The sequence below is a fragment of the Dendronephthya gigantea genome, unplaced genomic scaffold (genome assembly GCF_004324835.1).
Source record: "Dendronephthya gigantea isolate DGI-Jeju-01 unplaced genomic scaffold, DenGig_1.0 000050F, whole genome shotgun sequence".
Lineage (NCBI taxonomy): Eukaryota > Metazoa > Cnidaria > Anthozoa > Malacalcyonacea > Nephtheidae > Dendronephthya > Dendronephthya gigantea.
Genome location: NW_021163060.1, coordinates 379,793 through 404,005, shown reverse-complemented (window position 1 = coordinate 404,005; position 24,213 = coordinate 379,793). Strand labels below are relative to the sequence as shown.

The following is a 24,213-nucleotide window of genomic DNA, read 5'->3' as shown; positions in this document are numbered from 1 at the left end:
CTGAATAGATTCAAAGAGTTTTGAGAAGATAGAAGCTAAACGAACTGTCTGTGTGAATTTTGCTTCATGTTTATGTGGAAAGGTAGTTCATGGATTTAGTTTCGCTTCACTTAACAATAGTTTATTGTTATGTTGAAATCAATCATTGAATACCGATGGTTGTTTCGCCTGCGTTTTAGTCGAAATCTAGGCGCTGAATTTTGTGATTTTGCTAATGCAAAGGTTTCACGTTACTTATTTTGATATTCTGCTCCATTTTACAGTGAAAATCGTCGAGGAAAAGCGACGAAATTGGAACAACTCGTGTCTCTTTGTCCAGCCTTAATTGCAATGAATTTGAACAAAGGTATTTGAACCACTTGCCTTCATTTTTGCTCGCGTTAATTTCGAAGTATAGGTCATTAGGTCCTTCGTTAAACAATCTGCCCTGTTGAAACTCGATGCTGTAAATGCTCTAATAAGTCCCAATAACTCAAATAAACCTATAATTCAAATATCAAGAATGTCTCATGATCTTAATTTTTCCTTTTAACAGATGAAGAAAGCGTTGTACAAGTCAAGTCATTCACTAAATCCGCGCAAATGCAAAATATACTAAAAATTTACGGTCAAGGTATATTAGACGTAGTTTAATCTCGTAAATCCTGCTATATTTCGCTTAGAATAAGAAAATTATTTGGCTTAAAATATGAAAATTAGTTCGCTTTAAAATAAGAAAATTATTTGGCTTAAAATATAAAAATTATTTGGCTTAAAATATGAAAATTATTTATACAATCATGCATGGACGTGTCGACCGCTATACACTCTTTTGTTCAGTCCTTATTTTTCCATTTTCGGTTCGTATTTGATTTGTGGCAGACCTTGAATTTGAACTGGTGGTTTGAGCACGGAAAATACAAATGATTGGGGCCCCTCGTTTGTATTTTCTAACGCTCAATTCAACCGGCGGAAAATAGGCGAAATTATGTCGCTTTTAGCGGCTGTTAAAGTGGCTCAGAATTTATTTCGTGATGCATGATAGAAACCAGAGGGAACGAACATTTGAGTGTTGTTGTTGTTGACACGAATGTTTGAAATGAACCTGGCAAAGCCTTGTAACTAAAACATAGCAAATTTGGCTGCATGCATTGGCAAAAATTATACAATTTGCGATAAATTGATTGTTGATCCATAAAAAATATTTAGTCTAAGAGGGTTGTATATATAGAGTCAATATATATGAGCTTTATAAAGACAAAAGGAAAAATGCATGTTGTTTTCGAAGCGGTTTTTTCGAAGTGATTATAATTCATTTGTTTATTTACTTGTTTGTTTGTTTACTTATTCAGTTTGGCAACACGAGAGATTAGAAAGAATGAGTTGAGGTGTTTTATTTCTGCATGTCTGCATGTTTTCCAATGAACAAAATGATACAAGAAAGTGCATGGAGCAATGCTTTTAAACATTGATCATTTGAGCTGCATGGCAACAATTCATGAAAAAAGTTGCGATTATGAATTTATGCTCACGCTTTTCGATGGGAAATTTTCGCCTAAAAGGCCAGCATAGGAACATTTTGCATTTGCGTGCGATGTGAGAATGACTTCGCGAGCTCTACAACCACCACGCCGCTGCCAGCCGGAGATAACTTACACGAGGAATGGATGATTTGGACATTGGTGGCTCATGGCGAGAGATGTATCAACCTGGACTTTACTCGGAGACACACGACAGCTTGAATCATGGAGTATATCTACGCCTATGTGGGCACTGCCTTGGATTGTAAAGATGCGATTAGAAAGATTCGTCGATAATCAAGTGGCCTCGCGTCAAACGAAGAGGAAGCTCATACAGGTTTATATTATAGGTACTATAGGTATTACAGATAGCATGAATCGACTTCAGAACTTTCATAGAAGTAGCTAAATGCATGAATGCATGATATATAGTTATAGTAGTTCTGGAGTCGAGATCGCCTGGTGGTCTAACTCGACCGTAGTTGCATGTTCTCGTGTATAGAATGAATGATACTCAACTAGTCAAGCAGAATGCTAGCGATAACGCGATGCGCGCGCATGATAGATCGGATCTAATCTAGTATCCGATGCAAGTTGCAAACTAAGGTGGTTATATATGTTATATATAAGCGCCCTAGGAAAAAAAATGGCGAAAATTTTGAAGGACATACTTTTATAGCATTGATTTTTTCATTCCCTGCCCATAACTATTATATATTACACTGAATCACATTTCTAGCATATTTTTAGCATATTTGTAGCATATTTATAGCATATGACATATTTATAGCATTGATTTTTTGATTCCCTGCTCATAACTATTATATTACACCGAATCACATTTCTGCTTGTTAGCACATAATTTTATAACACAATTAATACAAGAATACATATTTCAAATATAATTTCGATAAATTTTAAAGAACATTTCTGAATTCTAATCCTTTCAATGAACCAAAAATATTCCTGAATTGTTTGACGCAAAGGCTCGATACATTCTGTCTCTAATCTCCTCATCTTCGATATTCGTTAACGTTTTACTCCGATTTCCGTCAGTTGTTCCACCCTGTCATTTCAACTGATTGCTTCGAACATTGAGTAAACACAGGTATAATTTGGGCCCTCCATTTGTGGGTGTGGATACGGGTTTGGGAGGAAGGGGGGTGCATGTGAAAGACAATATGACTGGATATAAACAAAGACTAAGACACAACAATAACAACAACAACGTCTGACTGAGAACATGATACAGAACAACACAAAAAACTGATTACTTGGAACAAAAACTGCGGAAAAGTCAATTTAAACATACTAATTTTCTTTTGAGTCTTCAAAGGTTTTCAAGGTCAGGATGATGATGTTTGTGAATACAATTCAACTGGATTGTCAATTCAGTTAGTCGACAAGTTAATGGTCCTTACACAGCTTATGCACAAAATGACTGGCTCTCGCCTTTATCCATGGTATTTCATCAGACGAAAATCAAAAACTGTCAGTTGGCGAGTGGTCTAGAAATATGAAGAACGTTGGTTCAAGTGCTGCAGTTAAGTACTGAGGAGATTCCTCGTCCTCTTTTGTAACCAGAACACGAGTATTTTAAATGTATTTTAATTTTAAAGCCCTGCATGTCTATATTGGGTATTCACTTTCTGTGTTTCTTCAATGTTCAAAGCAGCTTATATACGTAAAATTGGCGGTCGCTTTTACAAGGTGGTGACAATTAAATTTGGCCGGAAATAGCTTTACGAGGAGTCTAAGTGATCTTGTCTAGGGCGTCTGTTTCAAATGAAAAAAAAAACGCAAACTAATTCATGATATCAAAACTACTTGTTGAGTAGAACCATGTTTATCTTTAGCTGCAAATTCTCGCTAGTTATCAGTGATTTGAGAATACACAATAAGTTTTCTTTCCAGTAGTATTATCCTCCCAGAAATCATTAGTTTTCGCTTGACAACAATTCACAATACAAGTTGCGATATTGAACAATCATGCATGTTCAGGTTCGATCAAAACTGTCTTCATTTGCTCAAAATTGCAACAGTTAAAAGTAATTGATTGCACATAAAACACAAATTATGAACTTTGTGAGTGATATGTAGATGCATAATATGCGTACCAGCATTTTAAATTAATTTCATCACAAGTTATCATAATTGCAACAGTTAAGAGTAATTGATTGCACATAAAACACAAAATACAAGTTATCATGAACTATATGAGTGATATGTAGATACATAATATGCATACAAGCATTTTAAATTAATTTCATCAACAAGAATCAAGTCGTGTTTCATTTAATCAGTCGCATACCTGTGATGATCTGATAAAAAAAAGTCCGTAGCATCAAAAGTCCTTCACAGCAGCAGCGCGCACGCAGTTTGAAATCAAAAGATATTCAGAGTAAAGTACAATTATATTAACCAAAAATCCAAACTAAAGACTCCACATTAGACCACCAGGATCGTCTGACAAGACCCAAGAATTGCCAAGAATTGCTACCCTCTCTGAATTTGCGAATTTGTTTGATTGCATGATTCCATACGAGAAAATGGCATATTGAGGGATTTGTCAGACGAATATTATTGAATAACCAAACATAAAATATATAAATAAACACCGGAATTCGATGAAAATATAAACCAGTTGAAAACCTGCATGAAGACGTGCGTTGAAACAAAATGGCGACTCAATATGGCGAATCAATAAAGCGACTCGAACGATGCATTAACAGCCGGCCAAAAATGAAGCGTTAAGCAATAAACCAGGAAAAAAAACACTGTCTCATTCCTTCTCACGATTGCGGAATTTCAAAATCAAAAATATCAAATTCGGACCGCCGTACGGTAGTCTGCGAGTTCGCAGACCACCAGGAGGGTTTTTCTCCGGGCACTCCGGTTTCCCTCCATTTCGTTTGGCTTTAAAAAACAGTGTCCATGTCTGGGGCCAAACAAAGATATCAAAATTCTATCCGTTAACTGCGAATAAAAGTTTGAATGCATGGTTTGGCTTCTGGGTTAAAATCCCGGAACACTGCTCCGTGCCAGAAACTTGAAAATCATCTTTGCAAATTGTTGACGCATCTTTGTTTTGAGTGCGGTTTAGACATTTCAACTATGGCTTGGACATATGTTCTGATTTTTATCCTTCCTGGGTTACCCTTTACGCACTTAGTTTTTAACTGTTTTGCTGTGATATTCTGCAGGCTCTCGCACCTTACAGCCACGAACTCCGTGGGTCGGGGCGTCCGGTCCGTCTGCTGCTGGTAAAAGCCTAGATCTGCTGCTGATCCGGGTGGTACTGCCTCGGATTCCCCTTCTGCTACTCTTTCATATCCTGCCCCGTCTCCTGCTACTCCTCCATGTCCTCCTCCATCTCCTGCTACTCCTCCATGTCCTGATCTGCCACCTGCTACTCCTCCAGATCCCTGCTCCATCTCCTGCTACTCCTCCATGTCCTGATCTGCCACCTGCTACTCCTCCAGATCCTGCTCCGTCTCCTGCTACTCCTCCAGATTCTGCTCCATCTCCTGCTACACCTCCAGATCAAGCTCCATCTCCTGCTACTCCTCCAGATCCTGCTTCGTCTGCTGGTACTCCTCCAGATCCTGCTCCATCTTCAACTACTCCTCCAGATTCTGTTCCGTCTCTTGCTACTCCTCCAGATCCTGCTTCGTCTGCTGGTACTCCTCCAGATCCTGCTCCATCTTCAACTACTCCTCCAGATCCTGTTCCGTCTCTTGCTACTCCTAGTGCTGCTCGCCTGCTCCTGTTCCTATCCTAGCCTCCATCGCACATTGGAAAGGAGCCAAACCATTGCATCTTGCGATGACCCTTGCGACCTTTTTCCTTTCATTTCACATTCCTAGCTCCGGCTCTGAGTTTCGCAATCCGCGTCTGATTATTTTCAGCCTGACATGCGGGTTTCCTCACGATTCAAGAATCGATATTCTGCCTAAACAATCTTCTGCCTCGTACTTCAAAGAGATTGGCTGCCGTTGTTTCTAACATCAATTAACTGAGGTGGGTAAAATGAATTTCTTTTAAAACGAATAAAAGGGAAGCAATGAACTAGCGATTTGTAAGACTTCAAATACATAGTGATAAAATCTATAGTGTACGAGTGTTTGGCAGTACTAAAGTTTGCGGGTAAATCGTTATAATCGAATGATAAATTCTTGTTTGAATTTAAGTTCTTTTTAAGGCATGATGAAGCCTTCGTCTTAGCGTTGTTTGGTAGAATATTATGTTAAGATATAAAAGATAATTCTTATTGTGTTTGTGTAGAACTTAAATGTAACCCTGGGAGAGGTAACTTAAATATATCGCAAAATAACAAACGAAGTGTACTTCGTATCACTATCAGTCTTTATTGCGTTAAATATAGTAACATTTGCATATAATGCGTATATTCTCTCTGTATATAAAAGCAATGCATCTTCAAGGCAAATTCTTTAGTTTTAAACTTGGGGAGAATAACTGCCGTGTTTGAATGCTGTGTTGGTATTTTATATCGAAAGAATTTTATGTTTATGTACGCCCGACTGTGGAATTTTAAGGTGCGAGGTATTTTGACCGCGTAACGAAGCGCATTATTACGTACGATTTCCTTGGATACCAAACGCATCTAGTTTATATAAACGCAGAGTATAAACGAAACGCATAAGAACCATCAATGCTGTCATGGTATTATTAGGAGGCGGCCGTATAGCGCTGTTGGAGTCGCTTGCCGCTGAGGGAAACGAATTTAAATAAAATAATTTAGTTGGAAATTTGAAACTAAACACGAATCATAGTCCACGCTTTCATAATGAAATCGTGTTCACATAAGAATGTAATATGACCGCAGGAGCGAAGCTATCAGCTTGAATATGCCGTTTTCAAATCGTATGAACTTGGAATATAAATCTTTGCACGCTTTCCCTCCTTTATATGGTAAAAACGACCAGACCGGTCTTGTTGTATTTCGGTACGGACAGATTACTGGTATTTTAGAGTGTTTTAAGAACTCTGCTTTTGAGTATATCGTTATTTACATCTGCCTAGCACAAGAAATGCAGTTTCACTGCGATATTCTTTAGACAGAATGAAATGGGAATGGAATGAAGTGGGAGATTTCCAGCTTTGACCTTGCGTCTTTTTTTAATCATTCGTTGCGTTCAAAAGATATCTTGCTTATTCGGAATTGCTTTTACTAAACTGTCGGCTGGGCATGGTTCCGTGCAAAGATTTATCTCACAACATTGACAACGCTTTTTGCTCTAAATCATAGAACAAAACATGCTTTTTTTGGACGGTCGTGGTGGTATATCCCAAACTAAAACCAAATGACATAAAACAACTCTATACTGTATATATAGTCTACGAAGTTATACTTAGTTACTCATCCATGGATCATTTCTTGTTAAACCAACTAGAAACTACCACAAAAAACCGTCAAATCAGCCCGAAAACTATTCTCAAACGAGAGAGAAACTTCCCAGGCGATGTCAAATTCCCGCAAAAACTTGTCCACACACGGAAAGTTTTTGGAGCCAACTCATTAATAATGTACATTTGTCTTTTATGCATACTAACCTCCCCCCACTCTTGAAACCCGTATTTCATTGGCGCTTACCACCAGAGCATGTTATTATATGCAAAATACAACATACTTTGAATAAATTCTTTAGTAAATAATTCTGCTAAAAGAACGCTCTCTTTAAGTATATATTTTATCGAATCGCGTCGTAAAACTGTGGCCTAAAATTGTTATATTTTCGCGTGTTTTTCGTTTGTAGCGACGGTGCAAACGCTTCGAAGGGTCGTAGCGAAGCAGTTAAAACAGACGACGGTTTAAGCTATCGTAGTGAACGCGATATACCTGTCACATATCAGCTATGATGAATCGAAGACGGACACAAGAAAGCGAAGGAATATCGCTTAGGATTCTCTTCATTTGTAGCATAATCGTGGGTCTTTTGATGATGGTTTTAGGAGTCGTCTTTCGTGTCTACGTGTGCCATTGGGTCGCGAGGATCTTGTTCGCTATATGGATCGGCATTTTCGTAAGTATCACGCCGTGTCGTGTGAATTATGTGTATGTGTGTAGGTATAGTTGTCTAGGCTTAAACGTTTGAATCCACAAAACCGGACAACTGGTTTGGGGTGTCTTTTAATAGTAAGTTTATCTGAAGTTGATCTGTGGTAAAGTTCTGATAGTGACGATGAAACACAACAAAATAATTCAAATCAATATTCTACCTCAAGCGATAAAGATTTCCTAACAATTTATCACCTTAGGATATGGCTCTTTCGGGTGACCTAGTTTAATAGTCACTTCACTTTACACCGCAAAGAAATATGCTTTTTGAAATTAACTTTTACCGTAAGTTTTAAGATAGTTTGGAAGTCTCTACACAAGAGTCTAAAGGTTTTCAAGGCAGTTTCAGTATGACTTAGACAAACTATGATCGATGTTTAGCAAGGAAATGTTTAAAAAACGCAATGTGCCTTTTAAGAGAAGCAATTTATACTAAGTGTCGCAATCATTTTAAATTCTGCGGTCATTTTCTTTTCTCGTATTCCTTTCGTTTTTCATTTGTGATATTTTCGTGAACATCGTTGTATAATCTTTCGTTTCAAATGCGTTGATATATAGCGAGGTATATACTTACAGTGAAACGCGTAATGATGAATGAATACTGCAAATATTTTCCGCGTAAAATAAATGTTAGCTTACTGCGAATGTCGTTAAATGGTGCGAATCCCTATTCATTGTACTTTATGAATTAACTTAGACTGCAGTTATTTTAATATTATTCAATTGGCTTACATATATCTGAAGCTGAGAGTTTGAATATATATTTCATTATATATAAGAGCGATTGCTCGTCAAGAAGACGACTTCTCGAATATGGTCAAAGATCCTTTAATCTCACATCATCTCAATACATCGTAATAGTCAAAAGAAAAACTACATATATAGATACAGCTATTCCGAATTCCTACGAGAGTACTTCATGGTGACTTATTCAAAATTACGTTTTGAGTTCGCGGAAACACAATGAAAACACCCGCTGTCAACAATATTTCGTATTTTCCAATCTCTTTTATTCCCGCTTTGTATATGTACACGACAAAAACGCTAAAATGAAGACGTTATTATGACATAGATCCTAGAATCGTAAACGAAACAATTCCTCTGTTAAAACACTCGGTTATATCCGTGATTCGCCTCGTATTCTGTGCTCTTATTAAAGTTTTTCTGTATTTTTATAATGCAGGTGATGGTAGCCGCTGGTGTTGGACTGTGCACTCGTGTTTCTCGTGATTATGGACCAAGATACGGAACTGTATGTTGGATGCATTTGTCAAAACCTATCTCGGGGGGACTTTGTTTTTGATTGAAACAGGGCTTTTCCTGATAAAATGATTTAATCATTCTTTTCCTGATGATGATGACTAAAGCTTAGTCGAAACGTCGAAAATCATATTTTTCAAAATGTTAACTCTACGGAGTTTCTATTGTTTTATATTTGATATACTTGTTTGGGGTTTTTAAAGACTTCCTTTTTAGCCGGTAGCCACGTCCAGTTAAACTAAGTTTGGTCTTCGACTTCGTTCAACTGGCATCTCCTCCTAGAAATTTACTTGCATTACCTTCTAATCTTTATTACTTATATATTTGTTATAGCCCTGCACATTCTCATTCGGACTTATAAGTTTTTTGCTCTGTCTTACGATGGTCATATGTTTGTGTTTCTCGATGAGAGATTTCGACGACGACAGGTGGTTTAGACCGGCCAAACCATATCTCGTGGTTGATCCTGACCACTGCGTCGTGGAACGTCACGTTAACGAGTATGTAATCCGTATTTACCATTTTTATTTATGCATTTTCAAACTGTCTTCAGTATAAAGATCATCCCTTATTGATCCAGTGTTACTACAGGAGGAAACCTAAACTAAACTAACTTTATTTATACTGGATAGCTCTATCAGTTCCAAACTGTTCTTCCTAGAGGTCTAGTAAGGATCATCTCTTATTGATCCAGTGTTACTACAGGAGGAAACCTAAACTAAACTAACTTTATACTGGATAGCTCTATCAGTTCTAAACTGTCTGTTATTTGCAGCTTGGGTATAAAGTATTACTAATATTTGGACGCATATTTTCTTGATAGATACTATTACTACGATCGAATCAAGAAACATGGACGAGATGGTCTGAAATTTGGCTCGGTCCTGATTGGTCTAAGTTGTTTGGAAATGGTTCTAATTCTTCTAAGAAGCCTCATCATTGGTCAAATGAAAGGGTATTTTGGTGCAACGGACAAACAGCAGAGACAAGTTAAAATGCGAGGAGAGAGACAGCGCAACGTTCAAAGCATTTAGAAGTTTTTGTTTACGACGGATTTAGAATAAGGTGTTTATATTTTGTGCTCTTTTTTATACAATGCGCATGACAAGAAACTAGATAATGCAAGGCATTATGTAAAGTAATCTGCATAATCGTAGACGTACTCGGCTTGAACGAGTCTACGCACTGACTACATATTTTGCTTAAATTGTACGTAATATATAAGTCTGAACTAAGGACTAACGGTTGTTAATAATATTAAACTAAGAGGAAGGAGAAATTATGTCCTTTTTGCTTTTTCAAACACTTGTTTTTGCTTTGTTTGCAAGCTTAGGTATCTGCTATCGTTCTTACCGACGAAAATGTCACTCATTTACATAGATTTGACTAAACTTAATGTAAACTTTGTCCATTACATCAACAACTATAGATCTGTAGTATTAAAAGGCAGGCAATCTGTTTGGGATTCTTCACTAAATTTATTTACCGAATCGTGTTAGTTTTTATAGAAGTGCATGTATAAGTTTGTAAAAGTGTTTGCTATATTTAAAACTCGTTCAATTGCCTCAATGATTATATTTAGACATGAACCATCATATATGCAATCCTAAGCTGGGAATCTTACTAATTTACTATTTACCCAATATCCAAAGAAAGGTTTGTTAAAGTTCCCCTCAGTTCTCAAAATACGGATTCATGAACGTTGCTCACTTTCGTCTCGTAAGATTAAGAGTTTAGAAAAATCATTTCAATGCCCGCAGTAAACATCCTGGACAATGTATATTTTCAAAAACCTGTAATAATTGTCGACTTCTTCCTAAATATAGTGTGCATTCATGTGAAATTTTGCAGATGTAATTGACATAAATATATATTTTACAAAATTAAATGAAAAAACAACGCAGAACTTACTAATCGTGTTTTTCACCCATCATGAAAAAATAGGTACGTAGAGCGTACGACCAAGCCATTTACTATGGTTTAGCAGGTAGCTGGTCTAAAGGGGTCTATCCCACCCTCTTCTCTCTTGCTCCCCACCTATTGCCAGAGGTCTGACTACCCCTTTGTTCAATCCCCTCAAAACGACAACGAAATTAAAAGATGTAACAAAATATTTTCATATAATTTAAAAGAAAACACACACCAATTTTGAATGTTAAAATATTGCCATTAATTACAAACTAGAGTCTATGGTGTTCCCTATACTGAAATCAAACGCATAATCATTTTAAAGTTGCCTTGTGAATTTCTCTACCCCCCCTCTTCTCTAAGCGATGCAATTCAGTCATTTCTTATCCAGATTTCTTTTCCTCGGCTGCAGCAGCTTGTTCTCGTCTTTGGAACATGGTCGCTGCCGTTTCTTCCTCGATTGATATGCGAAAAAAGTGAAACAGCAGTTTCATTGCATTCACCGGCATGAGCCTAAGAAGAATGAAGAAAAAAGTTGAAAAAGTTTTTGCTATAACATTAATTGGCAGCCCTTTAAATGTTTCACGAACGGCGATACAACTCTGATAATTCCGTAAACACACACGAACCTATTTCAAAATCTGTGGTTTAGTAAAATGCAAAAAAGTTTTGTTCATTTGTGGGGATTTTAAAGCTTTATTCCACCCAAGAAATCGGCAGTCCGAATAGTCAAATTATTGTTGTTTGTTCTGGTGTTGTTTTTGCACTATAACAACCGATTGTTCTGCAATATTTTTGTTGGCTTACATTTGGGATAACAAATGGGCGCTGAGCGATCTCGGCAAGACGATCATAAATTTGTCTCGCAGCATTCCGTCCACCATTTCTTTCGCGACATATTCGGGCTCCAATAGTGGGAACATCGATGGGAACCTGGATGGAATAGAAGAAAATAAGATAACGGCTACGTTACGCTTTCATAAAACTCTGGGAAGCGCCGGAAAAATGGTAAACCACATGGCCATCATAACTTGTTTGAACTTTGAAGTTGATCAAGCCGTTATAATATTGTTTACAAACATGTTTGTGTGATGGCTGCAGCATTAGGTTGTTTTTATCAAGCAGAAACAGTCTTGGAGAACAGCTGACTAGTTGCCACCAGCAGAATCACAAGTAATGCATAAAAACTGGTCTTTTCTCATCCACGTAAGTCGATGGCCTCGTAAAGTCAAGAATATCATTACCTTGCGGAAGATTTTCCAAGCAAAGGAGTTCTCACCATGTAAGGACAGAGACACGACGTCTTCACGCCGGTTTTTCCATTGGCCAGTAGTTCCAGGCTCAACGCTTTGTGAAATCCGACAGCTGCAAATTTCGAGGTGCAGTATCCGACAACATTGTGCAACCCAAATAAGCCTGCAACGGACGCAACAGTCACGATATGACCATGGTTAATTTCCAACATGTGAGGCAGGAAAGCTTTGCAGGTCTAAATATAACATTGTTCAGGTCACTGTTAACCTTACAAGACTACAAGTTGTGTTCAATTTTACATGAAATCTTTTCAAAAACAAATACTTGCCCAGAAATGTGAAACTGTGTTCACTTGCATCTGTTTGGCCAGCTCATCATCAGAGCATTTGAGCAAGTTTCTGGTAATCATAATACCAGCATTGTTAATCAGTATGGTGACATGGCCAACTTCTTCCTCGACTGTTTTTGCAACGCTGTAGACTTCGTCTTTGCTTGTCAGATCGCAGCGGTATGTGTGGACCTTACCACCTTGTTTTCGGAGATTACCAGCAACCCTGTCCATCGCCTCTGAAGATATCAATAGGGACATCAAGATAGCACTGACCAGCATACATCAAGGTGCACACAGGTTCTCATTGGGGATTTTTGGGATAAAATTTGACACACAAATTTTCTTCATGGGTATAAAGTATACCATGACTATATTGGTACCATTCCAACACTATGACTATATTGGTACCATTAATCACCACAAACTATAGTCACAAGCTATATTATGTTTAATTACACAGATTACTAAACTTACTTTCACTGACATCCCACAGAACAATTGTTACATCTTCCTTAATAAGTTCCGATGCAATGCATTCGCCAATTTTTCCACCACCACCTGGTCAAGTAATAAAAACATTATTACTTGTGGTGATTGCACATATCACTCACATGATGAATTTATGTGATGGTGCTAATGCTGAGTAGCACCATTTCTATTGGACTACCAAACCAAAGGTTTGATCTCAACCAAGTCAAGCTAGTTTTTCAACTTGTCAAGTTGGTAACTCAGATCTGAGATGTTAATGTTTAATACATTGGCTTGCACCACACCCTGATGCATTCTACTTCAGCATTTGTATTTTGTCTAATGCCAGATGATTTCAACAATATCCATTAGCCAGTTAACAAAACTATTTGCAATCATCTCTTGCTAGTTAGCTAGTTAGCTTACAATGACTAATGGCTGGGGACTTTACTTCACTTTAATGATCAAGTGTGCAACTTGCAAGTGAAAGTAGGCAATTAAACCATAAACGTTTTAAAGTTACGTTTTTATAGGTTAATGACCATATAATCTACCTGTGATTAATACGATCTCCCCATTTATCTTCTTACGTGGTACAGGAATGATCAACCTGTAAGCGCTCTCAAGGTAAGTCCAGAAAATCCGCAGAAGCAATTCGAAAATTTCGAAAGCAAGACCCATTGTTGTGATACTCTGCTTCAACACCACCACAATACCGATCGACAAGCCGATGTTGCAAAACGCGCGCGTGGAATCGCGTGAGTCACGCGAACGCGAATTTTGCAACATTTTGGCAAATTTCCTCTCGCTGTGCTTCCATTTCACAAAGAAAAACAATATTTCCCAAGTGGATGTTCCGTTCTCTTCTTGCAATGCATCATGGTACTTTCATCTCCGAAATCCTTCAAAATGGCGGAGGCAAAAGAGCTGCAATCCAACTTAGTCAACTATAAAGCACAACTTCAGCAGGTAAACGACGTTTAAGGAATCTAAAATCGTGTTGACCTTAAACTAGGGTTATTGTAGTTTTCTGTAACCTTGTTTAACTTAACCTCTGAGCGTGTTTTAGTGGTATAATATGCAATTTAAAAATGTCTGTATTTAGGATTTCTAATTCATTTTTTTTTAGGTGGAAGCGGCATTGACGACGGAGCCAGATAATGAAGAGCTTATAAAACTAAAGACTGATCTTGAGGTAATTATTAATAAAAAAAAAGCAGCTTATGTTTGTCTTAAAAAACACCAAGCTCAGTACTAAAGTTAGTAGTGACTGAGAACTGAACTGAGTCACTGAGATACATCATACAAAAGTTGTAAATTATAACACTGTATCGTTCGTACAGTACATGCCGTCATAAACAATGAAACAGGGGGAAAGAAGCCAAGCCCAGCCAAACTCACCCCCTCACTTTTTCTTGAACAAAGAAATTTTCTGATTAAATTCCGTCTTAACTGTTGAGTTAAAATTGGCATTCTGATTCTCAGATTCTGCCCCCACTTTTATTAAACAGGCTCTGCGGATCCTCTGCTATACAATGTAAAAATTCATATTTTCTTTGCAGGAAGTGATTGCTCTCACATCAGATCTAGTGCAACTAAATGAGGTTAGTTTGTCATTGTCAGGTAATTAGGTAATAAATTTTATTGCCTAAGAACTAAATGTGTGAATCATGGTTTGAGAAAATTACTTTGAGAGTTTAAGTGTTAACCAGTACTTGGTCATTTAAAGGGTAGCAGCAGCAGTACTGGGAAGGAATCCAAGGAACCGCCTGGAAAGGCGACATCATCTAAGCTATCATCAGGTTGGAAAGAAGGTGACTCATGCCAAGCCATTTGGAGCGAAGATGGACGGTAAGAAAATAACAAAATTTCTTTTTCCATGCAGACGGTTATCTACTCAACCTTCTTCATACAACTGGCCTTGGCATAATACCAGCCTTAATGTCGATTTCTATTAATCAACATCCCTATTCTATTGCACGTGTATAAGTCCTCTTTCTTTTTAGTTATTATGATGCAACGGTAGACAGAATATCTGATGATGGCGTGACATGTACTGTGACATTAGAACCATTTGGAAATACAGAAATAACAAAGGTATCTAAATATAAGCCCATTCTGATGTAGTTTTCATGCCAGAAATTTCAGTTCTCATCTTATTTTTCCTGTAGGTTGCAACGTTAAAGAAACCAGGTGAACTAGGGGTAAAACGAGCCGCGGCTGTGGAGTACGATACGAAAGGAGAAGGCAAACAAAATAAAGAATTAACAAAGTAGGAATATGAAAAAAAAAATAAAAGAAATTTCATAATTATGTGACTGAATATCTTAATCTTATTGTGCAATTTTTTTACAGAGGTGAACGTGAAAAACTTAGAGAAGTTAAAAAGAAAAAAGCATTAAAGAAGAAACAAAAGCGAAAGGTGCAAAGATATACAAGCTATAATAAATCAGGGTGATTGCCATTGACCTGAAGAAAATTTGTGCAATTAGCTTTTTTCGCAATGACAAATGTGCCACCATGTTTGAACTTTTTTGTATTTTTTTGTCTGCAAATTTTTTCCATTTTTTGTTTCGAGCCATAATGAATATTTAAATCTACATGTTTATTTCTTTCTTTGCTGTTAGGAACTTAACGAGGCAAGGGAAAAGGACAAAAGCAAGTGGCTGGATTTTTTCAATGGGCCAAAAGTGAGTACCTTATTAAACCCATGTCTATAAATCCTTGACTTATTCACAAAGCGGTTGTATATATTTGCAGTCTGGTGGAAAAAAGAAGGGAATTTCAAAGAAGAGTATTTTTGCATCCCCAGAAACTGTTGAGGGCAAGGTAAGGCAAGATCGGTTGAGAAAATATTAATAGTTTAATTTACTTTAGAGAATGCCATGTGGATTGTCCCAATTTGGGAAAGCTACAGACAAATTGTTGAAAAAATTGCAAAACATTACCAGTTTTGCAAAGCAGTATTTTTGGATTTTTTTGAAATTCTTTCATTGATTTGAGACAAGTGAAATTTGCAGCCAGGTTTGTAATTCAATGGTGGTTTGATTTTAGCATTTTTAATTCGGACAGTTGTTCATCGGAGAGATCAGAGATACAAGTCAATTTTTTAAAAATATTTTTTATGAATGTTATGTGTTCCCCTTCATCAAGGTTGGTATTGGTACATGTGGTATTGGTGGTCAACCTATGACGACTTTCACACAACCAGATAAACTGGTTTACAGAAGGTGATATCAAATGGACATGTATTATGGACCCCAGCATTCCAACCCCCCACAAAACATTTGCATTTTCTTGTCATGATAAGGCTGTAACCAATAACTGATCAGATAGCATTTGTTTATGCCAGTACTTTTAGCCGAACCAAAATGAAAGGACCGTTCATGAATGCCTCTCATGTAGTATGATTTGTTATATAGAAACAATGCAAAGCAATAAGTGTTTTCAGGGAGGGAGATTGATATAGCAGCCAAACATTGGGGGGGAGAAGACTGACATAGACACATATTACCTTGTTAAGTTATAATGCAAATAGGAATTGCCTTTAAAACTGTCAGCATTTTTTCTTTAGCTTGTTTTGGTTTGGGCTATTTTCATGCCCTTAATATGTACAATATTTAAATTGAAATGTATTGTGAAAGAAACAATTGAATTTACTATATTGAAGAATGTGCAAGTTAACTTCATTTTTTATTTTATTTATTCAATGCAAAATTTCTTTTTAATTTTTTTTTACAAAAATATCACTCTAATTTTCAGATCAATTTATGTACTTTATTATTTTGGGCTTTACTAAGTTTGTGCATAATTGTTGTGCCTTGCTAGGGTGCAAATCTGTGCTCTATATTGTAAATTATATTTGCTTACCAATATTTGTTGGGCTTAATTTTATGAAATGAACAAGCTTACCACAGCTAAATTAATCTACAATAAGTTATGTTCTGATAATATCTGTTAAATATATGATATATTTTCATTTACTTTATCCATCTGCATCCTTCAAAAGTGGTTTTGATTTTGGAAAGTGACATGCACAACAGTTTTGTTCAGGCAGTTGTTGATTGGGAAGTTCCAGACTGTTGGCGTGCCTGGTTGAGAGCGATTCTTCGTTTTCTAAAATCTATAAGAAACAATGTTCAAAAAATCATACCAGATATCCAGATCAAGCAATTAATACAAGTGTGACAATTGACTATAATTTTAATGTTTCTTAACCCACCTTAGTTACTATGAAACTGATTGCTTCGTCAATGCCAATATTTTCTTTTGCTGATGTGTCAAAACTGCACAGAAACCCAAGGTCGTCTCTCAGTTTGTCAATTCTTTCTTTTTTAATTATATATTCTTGATCACACTATATGAATTAAACAAATATTTTACACATAAGGGCTGTACATGTCATCAGTGCTATGTATCATTACCAACAATGTTTCACTTACTTTATTTGCCAATAAGACTGCTGGAATTGGTTGCCCATTAGCTAGGAACAGTTTGCTATCCAAGTCACTTTTCCACTGCTCTACAGCATCAAATGTTGCTGCCCTTGTCACGTCAAATGCAACAAATGCTGCAACAGCATCCCGGTAATACACCTTTACAAAATTGTTTTTGGTATTTATATATTTAAGTATTTTTTTTAGCAATATTTCTAAAATATATGTTAGAGAATTCAATTGATATTATTTACTTTATTACCCTGGTCATTGATGTGAATCGCTCTTGACCTAAAAGAAAATGTTAATGATATTATAGATCGATAGGTCTGTAACCTTAATAGGATTTTTATGAAATAGTTACTCAGTATATATACCTGCAATATCCCATAGTTGCAGTTTTATCTGACAATTTTCGTCCCAATCTATAACTTTCACTGCAAAATCACTGCCAATCTTATTTATGTTAAAGAGGAAATCAACTTGTACTTGAACATGTAAAAAACATAAACAACATAATTCAGTTATCAAAACTAAAAGATCAATTGGTATTCTATAGTTGTTAATAAGGTATCACTTTTGATCTCAAACTGCAAGGATACTGTAGCCTTATAGTTGATAAAGAATTTTTGACTAACATATCTCCGTATGAAACTAGTTTTCCCTGTGCCAACATCACCAAGGACCAAAACTTTAAATATCTTTTCCTTCTTCTTGTTTACTGCTGTGTTTTGCTGAAAGGTGAAATGCTTAATGTACATGTAAATCTATTTCCTTTATTAATATTGACATCACAATTGATTTAATTTAGAATTGTGCATACTGTATGATACATTATGACTCATCTGAATTCTATATAATTTCTACCCAAGTGATTTTATTATAGTATTTTGCAACCACAATTTTTTTTAACCGCACGACAAAGGCCTTTGCATTGAAGATTATTTCTTTGTATTTTTTTTGGTATTTATTTGAGGTTGCATAAAAAACAGGCTAGCCTGGTTGACTAGACTGCTACATTTTTTAGAAGAAAACAGACCACAAGCCATTAATAATGAAAGCAGACAACTACACTAAGTTTAAACTGAATGCAACACTAGAAACTGATCACCAATGAATTGAAGCATTCAGCCTCAGTCAAGCAGTTCCTGATCAAACATAATTCAATAATGATTATTCACATAATTGATAGTAACATTCAATAAATTTTAAAGTATGCATAATGAGATATCAAACGAACAGCTTACTTACCATATTTCTTTAATTTTAAAAAAGACAATATATGATCTCCTAAATAAACTTTCTGGGGAATATCAAACGGTTGACAAGTTGAAAGTCCACGCTGTTGCAGTTTCGCACTTTCGATGTTGAATCTAGATCAACTAGCGAAATACGAAATACGACGAAATACAACAGCGAAACACGACGTTATTTCAATTTTAGCAAATACTGTATTACAGAATACAAACGTGTTTTAGATGATTTATTTCAGCGCACGTTTGTAGGAGATTCTTCATTCTCCAACTATGATATTTACGAAAGTATGTTTATTTTTTAGTATTATGTCATTCATGATAGATACCCAACATGTACAATATGCTTTTGAGAGGTCGTGACACCCCTGTTTAGGTCAAGAGCAAAGAAAAAACGTTTTCAAACTCAATGAATTTCTCCGCTGTTAGGATATTTTTGTTTGCTACTAAAGGCTTCAGAGTTTAGTCTGCAGCAAAGTAATTCTAAAAAGAAATAGGCATAACAATGAAGGAAATTCTTCGAGAAAGATAACGTTAACCACCTTTACAGCATAGGAAAAACCGGGGTGCCTTAAAGAGTTAACGTTCCTAATCGTTTTAATTGTTTTTGCCTGGCATTAGCATGTGACTGTTCAAATATTGGCATGTGACTTTTAAAACTAAACATGATCGCCATTGAGAGTGATTGACCCCTTTGCCACCGGATGTTTAGTCGACGTTCAAAGCGGGAAAAAAATAGCTTGTGTTTTGGAAGTGATTTTAATCCTTATATGATATCTCTTATCTTTCTTTGCCAATAGGGCTTGATTTGGGGCAGTGAAAGTGAACGGGGGGGGGGCACATTTCGCCCTCCCCCCACACCAAATAATGAATGTGGACATTTACCATATAATAGAGAAATAAAGCGTAACTTTGTAGGCAGAATTTGACATAGACATGGCATGCACGTGGACATTGGTGCCTGATTGGTGTAGACTAGGGTCTGTTATACGGTTGTATTGTGACGGTGAGCACCTTGTATGGGACTGTGTGTCTCGTTCGTGCTTTGATTTAGCCGTTTCAGTTTCTACAAATTCCTACAAATGTGCTTATGTTGTTATCACGTAGTTGAGGTTCTGTTTGTCAGTGTTGTAATTGTTCTTACCAGTGTGTGTCTAATCATGTTCAGACTTTTAATAATAGATTTTGTAGAATACTCAATAAAAGGCCTTTGGAGAGCTACGGAGGCCTGTGGAGGCTCATGGAATGTTATGGAGGCTTATGGAGTGTTATGGATGCTTATGAAGGGCTATGGAGGCCTGTGGAGGAATATGGAGGCTTGTGGTCACATTGGTTATGCTTGATCTTAGTTCTGCATTTAACACCGTCGATAATGACATCTTGCTTGGTAGATTGAATCAAGAATTTGGAATAAAGGGACGAATTTTAGAGTGGTTTACTTCTTATGTAAATAAATTTTCTCAGTTTTAATATTTCTGTCAATGGTGGACGATCTAGACTTTTTAATTTATCATGTGGTGTCCCGCAGGGATCATGTTTGGGCCCTCTATTGTTTGTACTATATGTTAGTAGACTGTTCAGGATTGTGGAGAAACATCTACCTGATGCTCATATGCTTTTGCGGACCGCGGACGATTCACAACTCTATGTATCGTTCAAGCCAGATTCGGCCTGTGATCAATTAGCTGCGATTATTGCCTTGGAACAGACAGGAACACTGTATTGATGAGATAAAAGACTGGAATCACTGGATGCTTTCCGATAAACTAAAGGTTAATGCCCCCCAACGCATTTTAAACATTCAATTCAAGATTAAAACAAAAATGCAAAAAAAAGAATTTATATTATACATGAATCAGTAGCGAAGACAGCACGACTATTTGGTCCTGTTATGCAAATTGATAATTATTATCATTATTAAAGGCTAATTTCCACTCCGGAAAACAAGCAGCGGATCGGATCGGATTTTTTTCCGAGCTCGTCCGATCCATGAAGTGATTTCGGATCGGATCAAAAAAAGTTAAAACTATTTGAACTTTTTTTTATCCGGTCTCGGACGCTTTCGGATCAATATAATCCAAAAATTTCAACAGACGGCGCACGCGCGGATTATCTTTCGTTCCGATCCGATCCGATCCGCTGCTCGTTTTCCGGAGTGGAAATTAGCCTTAAAGCGTTGGGGCCCCGATTTGCGGGGCCTCGCTTTTTACATTTTGGGGTCTCGCATTTTCGGGGAGATTTGTACTCTTTGGGGCCGCGAGCTGAAACAGTGAAGTCAAGTCAAATTTTTTTAATAAGAGTAAGCGCAGGGCCCCAACATATCAAACTCTCGCTATACAAATAGTCTATATCGCGTTACAAGCGAGGATACCCCCAGCAGTGCGCAATACAAACTCGTCCAAAATAAGCGCTTTTTCTGTTCGTGTGCCTTAGAAACTGAAGCTATCTTTCACTTACACACGGATTACTAAATTTAAACCTATGCCGCACATTCTTTATTGTTTTTGGTAAAGATTCGTCGTATCCCGGAGTCGGACTTTGGGGGTTGAATGTTGCGGGCTATATAAGAATATTGGTCAAAAATCGCCGTTTAGAGCGGAAGTTGCGGGAAAACTCCTCGTACTGCTTCCACTATACAATATTTCTTTTCCTTACATTCGGAATTGAAATCTACATGTTTTGGCGCGTATTTTGATATGAATTTCGTACATATTCAACGTGAATTAGCTTCGGACCGATGGCCATGAACTGTAGGTATTTTGCGACATTGGTCGGCATTTGCATATGTTGTTCACACATTAATGCAGTCTCTGCTGTTGGTGATGTGAACACAATCAGAATGGAGGCCCGCCGTTTACTTACGAGATAAGCAGGCAAGAGAATTTTATATTTTCACCTTGTATGCTTTAATATAGTACTGTTTAATACCACAGTTGTGTATATTTTGCGTCGGCAATAAATAGCGTCGGCAATAGCCTGCGCTGCTGCAGTACACATTAATGATTTTCTTATTGATATATTGTGTATATATAATATATTATACATATAATATGCTGGAATAAGGGACATTAATATCGTTCACATCGGCTACCTGCGCGTGTAAGGGCGAATTTTAATCAAAAGGTTTTATTGTAATTGTTATTATCGGCTCTATCGTCTATATTGACGCGGCGGCCAAAACACAAGGCTTTTCATGCTGAAGAAACGGGAAATATATTATCTTTGCCATAGCCCATAGGGTCGCCATTCATCAAAACGCGAATCGTATCCTTCAAAATGCCTACGAACACGTTTATTTTCTTGATCAATCTCTTTAATCTCAACCTCGTAAAGGTTATTGTCTTTCGCCTCCCGTTTAAATGATTTTTTCCACATCGAACCGCAAATTCGTGGACAAAACGTTGAGGTTTGCATAATGTGCGCTTTGGTCTAGACACCATATTGTTTTACAAGGCGCGCATTTTGTAACAGAAAAAAACTGGACACTAGTTTGAGCAAATGTTCATCTCAATAGGGAAAGAGTTTGATATGAAAGCGCAGGGCCCGTGGCATATATATGCTGCTTCTGCCATATGCATGGCCGGCCCTGATATTCATTATAAACGTTGATTAAATGGTAAAGATAGTGTTCTTGATTGTTGAATGATTAGGTTATTGATTTTTACGTGGGTAATACTGCCAGTAATCCTTTTGGTAAGAAAGAAGTCAAAACCGTATAGTGTAAAACGAATCAAAACTAGTCATACATATAAACCACTTGGAGGTACCGATTGACTCTTTCCTCGTTTGTTAATTCTAGGTCTAACAAGACCATGTATGTTGATGCAGTGAGCGTGATAAATCTTTAGATAACTACAGGGATTGCGAAGGGTTCTCTTCATTCGGTGTTTTAACAGCCATAGCAATGCATTTTCCGCTCCATAGACATTCATCTCGTAATTCAACTCTGACAGAATAGAATCCTTTATTCGTTGTTTAAAAACAAATACATAGGCATCGTGTGAACCAATATACCTACGAGTTTCACAGTATCCAAGTCTTCCTGTCATATTACACTTTCGTTCCTGTCGCCCACTACGTGTTAAAACGTACGACAGGTTCCTTTCGACAAGATAAGTTTTATTCAATTTGTCAAATCCTTCCCCAAGGTAAATGTCCATATTCATCATTACCACAAGTTTTCCTTGAAGTTGGTCGTTCACGTATTCAAAAAAATCACGGTATTTAGGCATTTTTGCCTTGATGCGATGGGTATAAATTTTGTGCCGGTTTTGGAAGTTGAGTCTGTGCAATCTTTCCTTAGCTGCTGGCTGATTAACGAGCAGATGAACGCTTGAAATTAAAGGATGGTCAAGGTTTTTCTGCAATATTTCTTCTAATTCTTCCTGTCTTTGCGATAATCTAGTTTGGTTTGTCTCTGTTTGCCCCTCGTTCCAAGGTTTTTCGGTCATTATTGCATAGTTTGTAATCACATGAATTTCAGGTTGAGTATACAGATGTTCTTTAGTCAAGCGTCCTAACATAAATTTGAGACAAAAAATCGCAAATGATGCTGTAATGAAGAAGGACATGCATCTTTTCTTCGAATTTACGACGAGCATTTTTAGACGTGGACTGGCTGTCACAAGGGTTGAGGCTTGATTGAAGTGCAAGACTTTCACCGTTAAAGACTCAGGTGCGGTTAAGATATGGCGGAGTAATTAATTCTTGCCACGTAAATTTCACCCGTCGCCACTAGAGGGGGCATCAAAAACAATCTCGTTCCCCGAGCGCGAGATTTTTCTGGCAAGAAAACAAAGACTTTGGGATAATCAAAACCGGAAGCCAGAAACCGGCGATCGAAAAATCCCGCCTAGTGCCTAGTGGACAACCGGCTTTAACTCGGTTATAAGTAATTTAGCTTGTAGGTACACCACGTAAGTATTTAATACTGCAAAGCTTTCGGTCCGTTAACCCCCAGCCTTCATCAGTGCAATATCATGAAAGATATTATTAATATTATTGACACAGAGAAAACAATATTACAGAGCTGGGCCAGCCGGCATCACTGACTGAAATTCGAGGAGCACTGAGCACTCCCTCGAGGAATTATAATAATAGGGAGTTTGACCGACGTGGTTAGCTCGACGTCGCCAGTCAATTATTTTGCTTGAAATGAGCTACAGGAAATTGATTATGCTGCTAGGCTGAAATAATCATACAAACGTTTTAATTGTGCAAAGAACCTTCTGGGACTAGAAAGTTTACGATTCACGACGCAGGCAGCTCAACGACGCGCTTGCAAAACAAAGAAACTCCACACGTGAGACAATAGCTATGCATAATTTGTGGTCCCATGGCAGGGTTGTCATGCTTACGACGCCTCAAACGAAGCATTTTCACGGCCTCTCGATGAGATGAAAGCAGCGGCAACGCGATAGCTTAAATGAAACTGTAATATCAGCTAGATAAAGGAAGTTCTTTGCACAATTAAAACGTTCGTGTTATTATTTCAGAGTCCTAGCAACATATGAATTTCCTGTAGCTCATTCATTAGCGACGTCGAGCTAACCGCGCAGTAGATCGTAAACTTCCTCTTCAGCGCCCTTGGCGGATGCGGAAGAGAGACCCAACATTTTCTCTCCTTCCTGGGTGCGAAGCTGGCTGACCGAGAAAAATCAGTCTTCATCTATGGTGGTTAGCTGGTTACGTCGAAAGATCGCCTTTGCTTTGCTTAGTGCTCGCG

General features: G+C 37.3%; 4 protein-coding genes across 4 annotated transcripts; 2 read left to right on the top strand and 2 right to left on the bottom strand.

Moving 5' to 3' along the window:
* Positions 1-5,422: 5,422 nt before the first annotated feature.
* LOC114528595 lies at positions 5,423-10,724 on the top strand. The gene is made up of 5 exons (XM_028550261.1): positions 5,423-5,519; positions 7,277-7,543; positions 8,762-8,830; positions 9,172-9,338; positions 9,662-10,724. Exons 2-5 carry the CDS (start codon positions 7,376-7,378, stop codon positions 9,870-9,872), a joined length of 615 nt encoding a protein of 204 aa, XP_028406062.1. The 5' UTR covers positions 5,423-5,519; positions 7,277-7,375; the 3' UTR covers positions 9,873-10,724.
* Positions 10,725-10,941: 217 nt separating this feature from the next.
* Positions 10,942-13,517, bottom strand: LOC114528488 (17-beta-hydroxysteroid dehydrogenase 13-like). Its single transcript, XM_028550137.1, has 6 exons — positions 13,354-13,517; positions 12,806-12,889; positions 12,329-12,567; positions 11,991-12,235; positions 11,554-11,679; positions 10,942-11,259 (listed from the first exon to the last, which is right to left on the bottom strand). Exons 1-6 carry the CDS (start codon positions 13,478-13,480, stop codon positions 11,130-11,132), a joined length of 951 nt encoding a protein of 316 aa, XP_028405938.1. The 5' UTR covers positions 13,481-13,517; the 3' UTR covers positions 10,942-11,129.
* Positions 13,518-13,703: 186 nt separating this feature from the next.
* On the top strand, positions 13,704-16,484 carry LOC114528544 (survival of motor neuron-related-splicing factor 30-like). The gene is made up of 10 exons (XM_028550204.1): positions 13,704-13,768; positions 13,929-13,994; positions 14,362-14,403; positions 14,529-14,650; positions 14,806-14,896; positions 14,971-15,071; positions 15,155-15,221; positions 15,427-15,489; positions 15,560-15,628; positions 15,953-16,484. Exons 1-10 carry the CDS (start codon positions 13,709-13,711, stop codon positions 16,031-16,033), a joined length of 762 nt encoding a protein of 253 aa, XP_028406005.1. The 5' UTR covers positions 13,704-13,708; the 3' UTR covers positions 16,034-16,484.
* Positions 16,485-16,525: 41 nt separating this feature from the next.
* On the bottom strand, positions 16,526-18,817 carry LOC114528545 (ras-related protein Rab-32-like). Its single transcript, XM_028550205.1, has 7 exons — positions 18,487-18,817; positions 17,838-17,969; positions 17,613-17,691; positions 17,498-17,526; positions 17,242-17,394; positions 17,022-17,156; positions 16,526-16,922 (listed from the first exon to the last, which is right to left on the bottom strand). The coding sequence occupies exons 1-7, from the start codon at positions 18,487-18,489 to the stop codon at positions 16,785-16,787; spliced, it is 669 nt and encodes a 222-aa protein (XP_028406006.1). The 5' UTR covers positions 18,490-18,817; the 3' UTR covers positions 16,526-16,784.
* Between the last annotated feature and the right edge of the window lie 5,396 nt (positions 18,818-24,213).